The sequence below is a fragment of the Lactuca virosa genome, chromosome 2 (assembly GCF_052849685.1).
Source record: "Lactuca virosa cultivar CGN04683 chromosome 2, Lactuca_virosa_CGN04683_v6, whole genome shotgun sequence".
In the NCBI taxonomy this organism is placed as follows: Eukaryota; Viridiplantae; Streptophyta; class Magnoliopsida; order Asterales; family Asteraceae; genus Lactuca; species Lactuca virosa.
In genome coordinates, this window is record NC_136427.1 from 148710326 (window position 1) to 148720533 (window position 10208).

Here is a 10208-nt window from a genome sequence, read left to right on the forward strand (position 1 = left end):
TTTATAATTTATTTTTTATTTTTTTTTCGATTTTTTTAATTTAGACAAATATTTTTTAAATATAACATAATAAATAAAACATAATGTTTAAAAATTATAAATAACATACAATAAAAAACAATTTTTAAAGATTAAAATTAACATAGAAATTAAACTACACATAACATCCAAATTCCAAAAAAAAAATAAAAAAATACAACACTATTCGTTATCGTTATTGTTACCATAGAAGATATAATCCGCCAAGTCCTCTCGAAGTTGTCTGTATTTATTTGCGTCCTGAATGTCAACAACTCGATGCAAATACTCTGCTGTTCCTGGTTGAAACTGAACGTGTCTGGGCTCCGTTGGGATATAGTGTGCTATATTTTGCCCTTTATCTTCTACTACCATGTTATGCATTATGATACATGCATACATGATATATCGTAGAGTTTCTAAATCCAATGGTCGTGCTGCATGTTCAACTATATGCCACTTCGCCTTCAGCACTCCAAAAGCACGTTCCATATCCCTACGTGCTCCTTCTTGTCTTCTCTTAAAAAAATTGTCTCGTTCTTCAACCGGGTGGCGGAATGCCTTCACGAATGTTGAATACTGAGGATATATTCCATCTGTAAGGTAATATCCATATTTGTATTCGTTTCCATTCACCGTGAAAAGAGCATCCGGGGCCTTTCCATTCAAAAGATCGTCGAATATTGGCGACTGATCAAGAATGTTGACATCGTTGTTGGAACTCGCAACCCCAAAAAATGCATGCCAAATCCATAAATCTTGAGAAGCAACAACCTCTAAAACCAATGAAGGTGATCCGTGATGACCACTTGCGTATTGCCATTTCCATGCTACCGGACAATTTTTCCATTTCCAGTGTGTGCAATCAATGCTTCAGAACATTCCGGGAAACCCATGGCGTTCTTCATGCGCCGCATACAATTCTTGCAAATCATGCAATGAAGGTTTCCGCAAATACACGTCTCCAAATGTTTCAACAACACCCCTTGACAATGTATACAAACTCTCCCTTGCGGTTCTTTCGGACATTCTCATATAGTCGTCCATGGTGTCGGGTGACTCCCCCATAGCCATCAAACGAATGACCGCATCACATTTCTGCAAAGTTGTAAACCCTCGTCTACCTCTAGCATCATATCTCAATTGGAAAAATTCATACCTAAACATATATTAACTACAATTTAAAAATATATTGTATATGTTGTAAAATTAAAGAAACATGTACTAGATTTTTTTTTTTGTTGTTTAAAAGTATAGTAAAGAAGCGATACCGGCTTTCCAAGGCGTTGGCGATCCGTAGGAACACATTCCTACTCAAACGAAATCTTCTTTTGAAGTCCTTCGACCTGTATACACAATTATCCGCAAAGTAATCGCGATATAGATGCTAGTGTCCTTCCTTACGATTTCTGTTTAACATCGCACGTCTTGTTAGTAGCGGGGCTGAGTCTGGTTGTAGCAGCTCGTTAGTATAATACTGATACATCATCCTGAAAAATATATCGTCATCGGAATCATCGGACGAGTCGAAAGAATCCATAAATATTTTTTGAAGATAATTAAGATTTATAGAGAGAAAGAGAGAAGTTATGTGTTTAAAAAATTGTTTAGATATAATAGGTATTTATATAGGAAAAAAAAGAATTAATTTTAAAGTTTTTTTTTATTAAAATAACTGTATTCAAACAGTTTAAAATGGTTAACGTTTGATTTTTTCTCGTTTCATCGGGTGGATACGGCAACGAGAAAAGTCACAACGAGCAACAACGAGATGGGGGGGTGTGCACTTCGTTGTGACACCGTTTTCAGCCTCCACGTAGGCAATAACGAGAAACACGAGACCCACACGTATCCTCTTAGCCTAAATGAAAGTAATATAGCTGAAAAAACACTGGTCAAAGAATTATTCTTTGTTCAAATAGTACAACTATCGGCCCACAGTGGACCCATATTTCCTCCACTCGCGTACCCAATTACGCCCCGCCACATACCTTCCCCACTCTCCAGCCAGGCCAGGCCCCATAAACCCTAAACCCTCATCGCGAGTACACTACACCTCCCATTACCGGCGCGTGTAATCTACATTCGAATCAATCGTAACCGCCTATTTTTGTTTGCATGTGTAGCGTAGGACGTAAGGGGTAAAAAGAGCTGCGAGCTCACGCCTTGCGCACCACACCACCAGCCCCCTACCAGAACGACGACGTATAATTACAATATCACCCTTTCCACCCTCCTCCTGCACAAAGATTTTATGACAGAGAAAGAGAGAGACTCCTGCGACTATTTCTAGAGAGAGAAACCACAGAAATCAGAATCAGTTTTTAGAAAGTGAGAGAGAGTGATGTTTGTGTTTTTCTCTGTGTAAAAAGCACATTGTACGGAAATCTATGGCGATAAAGCGTTAAAAGAAAGGTACATAACAATGCTCATCGTTAAGCTTCAGTTCATCTTCTCCCTAGGTATCTACACATATATAGCTTCTTCTGTATCCGGTTTTCTTCTTAAATCGATGTGTTTATGTGCGTGTTTTTTGACGATTCTAGAGAGAGAAACTCCGGCTTTATAGAAACAGTAACACGCCTTTTTACTTGTACATTCCTTAAACTTTAATTACTTTTTCAATTTCTTAAACATCGGGATTTGTTCTTCTATCCGTTGTATTAATTTTTGTTGAGGAACAGTGGTCATTAATCCAGATCGAACAGGACATTTTCTGTTTCTATTATTTTTGTTTGTTTCTATACTTATCTTTCAAACACCTCCGTGTAGATTTTACGTTTTGTAGGGGACAAAGTTGAAATAACAAAAATTCAATGTAGAAATGGAATCTGATGTTATTGATTCAACTAGACGAGGGTTTCATTGCATTAATTTGAAATAAATGGTAGCTTTTTAGGTAGCTCTTTCTTAGCACGTTCTACAGTGATTGTAGACGTATGATTGTATACGCATAGACTACTCTTTTGCTCAAACTTTTGGTGTTTTGTCCAATTAATAAGTTTATTAACTTTTTCAAGTTTCAAGCATCATGTTTTCGTGAAATTATTCAAAAAACAACAAGATAGCTTGCTTACAAAAATACAAATTGTCAAATGTAAGCAAAAAAACACATTATGTGATAGTTTTTGCCCAATTCTGCACAAATCTTTTCATATTTACCAAAAAACAGTGATTTTTTTTGGAACTAATATCAAAATACAACAGTTTTGATGGAATTAATAATTTTAGACTAACATTTGTTCATAGGTGATAATATAAAAAGGAAATGAAAATGCATATATGCCTTTGAATCTTTCTTGAGCCCACTACCTTGTTTTTTCTTGATTTCATATCACCTTTTCCGGGTTTTCATTTCATCTCCTTTAATTACCACTAACAAAAGACTCAATTGTTATTCATTTCTGATAACTTTTTTACTGAATTTCATGTTTTGTTCTTTAACTTGTGAGTAATTTGTCATTAGTAAGCTTGTTTACATTATGTCCTTATGTTAATTCTTTTATAACTCAAGATATTTGAATCTGATGAGTTGTTAATTCTTCATTGCAGATTGAAAATTGTCCTTGAAATTAACAAGACAATGACAAAGTCAAATTCAAGATCAAAAGCCTTCAGTGTCTTCATACTACTATTCCTGTTCCTGTGTTGTGTACACGTGTGTTTCTCAAATGACACATCATCACTGATAACTCTTCGAAAGTTCCTGCTTCAAAGAAAAGATGTTACATCAACATGGTTTGATTTACAGACACCTCCATGTAACTGGAGTGGAATAAAGTGTGAAGGTGCTATCGTGCACCGGATATCGCTATCGTGTACATTCTCACCTCTCACTCTTCCATTCCCAAAAATTCTCACAGAATTCAAATCTTTAAAGCATCTCAATGTCAGTGGATGTGGATTCAATGGCCATATCTACTCTGATTTCTGGAACTTAAGCAACTTAGAAACAATTGATCTCAGTGATAACAGATTGTTAGGTGTTCTTGATAACAATACCTTTTCAAGCATGAGAAGCCTCAAAGTTCTTGTTCTTGATAGCAATGGGTTTTCGGGCAGTTTACCAGAGACAATCGGGCAGCTGAGAAACCTAACCGAACTCTCGGTCAAATCAAATTCGTTTTCGGGCAGGCTTCCGTGTGAACTCGGGTACCTCGAGAAATTACAGTCTCTTGATCTCAGTTTAAATCTCTTCTCTGGTGATCTTCCTTCAAGCTTAGGTAATCTAAGTAAGTTGCTGTTCTTCGATGCAAGTCATAATCGGTTTACAGGATCAATATTTTCAGAAATTGGAAACTTGAAGAAACTCATGACTCTTGATCTTTCGATGAATTCCTTCACTGGTGAAATCCCGGAAACAATTGGTGCTCTTACAGATCTTACTTATTTGAATCTTCATTCTTGCAAGCTTACAGGGCATATTCCTTATCAAATGTCGAAGATGAATAGTTTGACTAAATTGAATATAGCACAAAACTGTTTCGAAGGAGGATTGCCTTCAAACTTTGGTGAGTTGAAAAATCTTGTGTTCTTCATCGCCAACAATGCAGGGTTAAGTGGACGAATTCCTGAATCGATGGGAAAGTGTACGAATTTGAGGATTCTTGATCTAGGGTTTAATTCGTTATCCGGATCATTACCTGATTCTCTTGCAAACCTCGAATCGATGAACTCGTTTACTCTTTTTTCAAATCGGGTATCTGGATCGATTCCAATTTGGATTTCGAAATGGAAAGAAGTGGAATCGATATTGTGGTCGAAGAATTTGTTTACTGGAAATCTTCCTCCGCTTAACATTCCGTCGTTGACTTTTCTTGACCTGAGTTCCAATTTGCTTTCCGGCGAGCTTCCGGTGGGAATCTGTGAAGGGAATCTGTTACGTGGGTTGGTGTTGTCTAATAATCAGTTCACCGGAACAATCAACAACACTTTCAGGAATTGCAAATTCCTCACGGATTTGGTGTTATCTGGAAACAAATTACACGGAGAAATACCTTCGTATTTGGGAGATCTGGAACTGATTACATTGGAATTGTCAAAGAACCGATTCCATGGAACGATTCCGGTTCAGCTCTGGGAATCGAAAACGATAATGGAGATCTCACTCGGGAATAACTTGCTTCAAGGTCGTATTCCGGAGACAATCGGAATGGCGTCCACGATTGAAAGGTTGCAATTGGATAACAATCTCTTCGAAGGAAATATCCCGAGTTCAATCGGTGAACTTAAGAATCTGACGAATTTGTCGCTCCATGGCAACATGTTAACCGGTGAGATTCCATTAGAGCTTTTCGAATGCAGGGATTTGGTTTCTTTGGATCTCGGATCAAACAAACTCACCGGTGGAATTCCGAAATCGATATCTCAACTGGAATTACTCGATAACCTTGTTCTATCAAACAACAAACTCTCCGGATTCATACCTACAGAGATCTGTTCCGGTTTTCAGAAAGTCGCGTTACCTGATTCCGAATTTGTCCAGCATTACGGGATGCTTGATCTGTCGAACAACAACTTTTCTGGCGAAATTCCGACGTCGATCAAGCAATGCATCATTGTACGACAGCTAGTTCTCTCTCATAATCAACTTTCTGGAATCATTCCTTACGAGATTTCCGAATTATCAAACCTAACTTCACTCGATCTCTCCTTTAATCTTCTTTCCGGCCGAATTGTTCCCCAATTCTTCTCGATGAAAAATCTCCAGGGTTTGGTGATTTCTCACAACAAATTAACCGGTTCAATCCCTGATAATTTCGGTTCCATGATGCCGAATTTGGTTAAACTCGATATATCAAGTAATTCATTCACCAACTCTTTACCTTCATCAATCTTCAACATCGAGACTCTTCAATACTTGGATGTTAGCATGAATTCTTTCACTGGAAGATTATCGTTTACCCTTACAACAACAACCTCTCTTTTCGCTCTAAACGCCAGCAACAACCTTTTCTCCGGTGCTCTTGATCCTTCCATTTCCAATCTAACTGCGCTTACCATTCTAGATCTTCACAATAACACCATCAACAACACCTTACCTCCTCTCTCCACCCTATCCGCGTTGACTTATCTTGACCTTTCCCAAAACAACTTCCAAAATTCATTCCCCTGTAGTATTTGCAACATCGAAGGCCTCTCATTCGTCGGATTCTCCGGGAACAAATTCACCGGACCCGTTCCCGAATCTTGCACCAAACCAAACTCATGTTTCCCAAACTACCCTTCCCCTTCCCAACACACCTACAAACCAAATCACGCTTCTCTTTTAGGGATTATACTTAGCGTGACATTCGTTTTCGTGGTGTTTTTACTCATTGTTCTCCTGAGAAGAAAGATAATGAAACAAAAAGATGTAAATTCAGACAAGATTTCAATGGCAACAAAGACAAATTCCAAATATGGTCTTTTACGAAAAAGACCAAAAGAACCCTTGAGCATAAACATCGCAACATTCGAGCAATCTCTACTCCGTTTAAACCACCACGACATCTTATCCGCAACCGAAAATTTCAGCAAAACTTACATAATCGGAGACGGCGGTTTCGGGACAGTTTACAAAGCGTTACTTCCGGAAGGTCAAACCATCGCGGTCAAACGTCTCAACGGCGGCCGAACACACGGCGAACGCGAATTCCTCGCCGAAATGGAAACAATCGGAAAAGTCAAACATGAAAACCTCGTCCCGTTACTGGGATACTGTGTCTTTGCAGACGAACGGTTTTTAATATACGAATACATGGCGAACGGGAGTCTGGATGTCTGGTTGAGAAACCGTGCAGACGCAGTCGAAGCACTCGACTGGCCGACCCGATACAAGATCTGTATCGGTTCGGCTCGCGGACTGGCGTTTTTACACCATGGATTCGTCCCGCATATTATTCATCGCGATATCAAATCGAGTAATATTTTGTTAGACAGTAAGTTTGAAGCACGTGTGTCGGATTTCGGTCTCGCGAGGATAATTAGCGCGTGTGAGAGCCACGTCAGCACGTTGTTGGCGGGGACGTTTGGGTATATTCCTCCGGAGTATGGTCAGAAAATGGTGGCGACGAGTAAGGGAGATGTTTATAGTTTTGGGGTGGTGATGTTGGAGTTGGTGACGGGGAGGGAGCCAACTGGACAGGGTGACGTGGAAGGTGAGAATCTTGTGGGATGGGTGAGGGGTATGGTTGGAAATAGGAGGGAGTTTGAGGTTTTGGATCCTTGTTTTTATGGGCGTTGGATGTGGAAGGATCAAATGTTGGGGGTGCTTGCGATTGCTCAATTGTGTACGAATGATCAGCCTAGGAAACGGCCTACTATGCTTGATGTTGTGAAAATGTTGAAGGAGCTTAAGACGTGTAAGGAAATTGTGTAGTTGATTATGTTATTTTTGTGTCTTATGTAGTTCAATTTGGTGAAATTGGATAACTAATTTGGTTTGTGAAATTTTAAACAAGAAATGTTTAGCAAAACTAAATAACGTAGAAAAAAAAAGTATTCTGTTATTTGGAAACCAATGTAGCTATCACTTTTCATAGTGTTTACTTTTGCAACTTATACATTTAGGTAATTGATATATTATAGGGAATATGACTTATTAAGGTAATTAACTTTTCGGTTTGTTCATACTTAGGTAACTATCTTTTTTTTGTACACATCTAGGTAACAAACTTGTTGGAAGTGTTCACATATAACCATTATGACCTGCTGTAGCATGTTACATCCTAGATGTAAACACTTTTAACAAGTTCGTTACCTAGATGTGTACAAAAAAAATAGTTACCCAAATATGAACAAAACGAAAAGTAAGAGTAAATTACACGAATGGTCCCTGTGGTTTGGGGAATTTGTGTTTTTGGTCCCTAACTTATTTTTTTTAACTAGGATGGTTTTGTTGCGCGTTTGGTCTCTGTCTTACCTAAAAAGACTATTGTGCCCTTATTAGTTTATTTTTTAATTAATTTTCTTATTTATGTATTTATTTTTTTATATATTTAAAAAAATTAATAGACCCTACATATATGTATATCCTCACCATAAATCTGAAACCACATTTGAGAAATTTAATTTGGGTCTCATCAGTCACCATCCCATCTCTTATTCTCCTCAACTTTTATTTCTTTTCCATCTTTAGTGACATCGACGTATTCACCATCTTTTTTTTTTGGTCCTTCAACTCTGGCGAACCAACAGTATAACCCAATGTCTCTTCATCTTTAGTAGGTTGTGGTGTTGATTCGACGGACTTGAAGGACCGAAAAAAGAAGGGATGATGAAGACGTCCATATTACTAAAGATGAAAAATAAATAGAAGTTAAGAAGGATGAGAGGTGGGATGGTGAGTAGATACAGATATGTGGTGTCTATTAATTTTTTTTAAATATATAAAGAACAAATACATAAATAAGAAAATTAATTAAAAAAATAAACTAATAAAGGCCCAATAGTCTTTTTAGGTAAGACAAAGACCAAACACGCAACAAAAATAAACAGTAGGGACCATCCGAATTAAAAAAAATAAGTTAAGGACCAAAAACATAAATTCCCCCGAACCACAGGGACCACTCGTGTAATTTACTTTTACTTTTCGTTTTGTTCATATTTGGGTAACTATTTTTTTTGTACACATCTAGGTAACGTACTTGTTAAAAGTGTTCACATCTAGGATATAAACAGGTCATAATGGTTATTATGTGAACACTTCCAACAAGTTTGTTACCTAGATGTATACAAAAAAAAGATAGTTACCTAGACGTGAACAAACCGAAAAGTAAATTACCTTAATAAGTCATATTCCCTATATTATAAAAGTGACACACAAATTAATTGACAAATTAAGAGTCATTAGACTTGATATTTCTCTATTTTAAATAATATAACGTAACAAATATGATAGGCTATTTTGTAACATATTCTACTTTAACAAATTTGTATGAGATTCGTTAACAAGTTAAATTAGTAACACAAAAATCAGATCTTGTATTAGTAACAACACTCAAAAAAAAAAAAAAAAAAAAAAATCACTCCAATCCAGACCATTGCTCCTTTCCACCTATACTATACATTTCTTCACAATCATTATAATCTCTCTCAATTCACTGGGCGAATGCGTATGTTAGGATCCATTAAAATGAATCAATTTTGTTATTTCAAGCAACCAGAGTTTCAGATTGTGCAGCCATGGCGTTCTCAAATTGTTTCAAAGAAATACAAGGAAACGAAAGAATTTCAGGCGTTTCAATATTCTCCCAATTTTTCACAGGGTTAGTCGTCATCGATCCATCATATCCTATATGCGTAACATGCTTTACATCTGTAGGAAACCCTATCTCCAGTTCGATCTCCATTTCAATTTCATCTCCTTCTTTGTTACCTGAAATTCATCGTTATCAACGAAAATTTCTCAAGAATTATCATGATTACAATCATTTGTCGTTACTTACTTATGATTCGAGAAAAACTTTCGAAGGTCGACATGATTAGTCTTCGAATTCCTCTCGAAATGTTGGATCCCTTTATAGCTACGAATCCCCATGAGGTTTTTCCTTCTTGTGTTCCTTTAAAATACAGAATTTCATATAACAAATCTGTAGAAATTTTGAGATACAGAGAGTGAAAGAGAAAAGGATCATACTTGTGACAAGTTGTTTTGATTCGGGTGTTTGCTCCTTGAATTGGGTTGATTCGACTGCTTGTGTGCTCGATTTTGGGATACATCCCATGGAAAATGGAAGAACAAGAAATCTTTCGATGATATCTCTCATGATTTCTTAAAGAAACACAACTCAGAATGAGTAGATATAATAAGAGTATTCTGATTGAAGAAAGATAGGGCCTCTTTCACTTTGTAAACAAGCTATAATCATTATACATAGCACAAAGTGCAATATATTATTTATACGTATACACCCTTTAAGATTTTTAGATAGATAAAGAGAAAAAGAGAATTATAGAGGTGGTTTGGGTTTGGGTGTGGTTAGGTTAAGCTGTACAACTCGACCTACTTGAGTGATGATTGGTGGGGTAATTGAGGAGTGAGTTCTTTGAGCCCACTAACCAAATTATTTGTCATTAAGCTTTTATTCACTAATAATTTCTGATTAGGTTCTTCTGCATCCGTATCCATAGTTAATCAATATTGTCATCCTCAATCACCATCACTATGAATGATGTAGGAATAAAGTAATTGTAGAAAGCACGTGGAC

At 37.0% G+C, this 10208-nt stretch overlaps 3 protein-coding genes across 3 annotated transcripts; 1 reads left to right on the forward strand and 2 right to left on the reverse strand.

Annotated features, from left to right (window-relative positions):
• Positions 1–201: 201 nt before the first annotated feature.
• LOC145157861 (uncharacterized) lies at positions 202–1086 on the reverse strand. Its single transcript, XM_079076842.1, has 2 exons — positions 938–1086; positions 202–889 (listed from the first exon to the last, which is right to left on the reverse strand). The coding sequence occupies exons 1-2, from the start codon at positions 1084–1086 to the stop codon at positions 202–204; spliced, it is 837 nt and encodes a 278-aa protein (XP_078932968.1).
• A 1114-nt stretch (positions 1087–2200) lies between these two features.
• LOC145159591 (leucine-rich repeat receptor protein kinase MSP1-like) lies at positions 2201–7457 on the forward strand. Its single transcript, XM_079078596.1, has 2 exons — positions 2201–2433; positions 3571–7457. The coding sequence occupies exon 2, from the start codon at positions 3602–3604 to the stop codon at positions 7376–7378; it is 3777 nt and encodes a 1258-aa protein (XP_078934722.1). The 5' UTR covers positions 2201–2433; positions 3571–3601; the 3' UTR covers positions 7379–7457.
• A 1464-nt stretch (positions 7458–8921) lies between these two features.
• Positions 8922–9990, reverse strand: LOC145159592 (CRIB domain-containing protein RIC4-like). The gene is made up of 3 exons (XM_079078597.1): positions 9638–9990; positions 9447–9560; positions 8922–9376 (listed from the first exon to the last, which is right to left on the reverse strand). Exons 1-3 carry the CDS (start codon positions 9765–9767, stop codon positions 9153–9155), a joined length of 468 nt encoding a protein of 155 aa, XP_078934723.1. The 5' UTR covers positions 9768–9990; the 3' UTR covers positions 8922–9152.
• Positions 9991–10208: the final 218 nt, after the last annotated feature.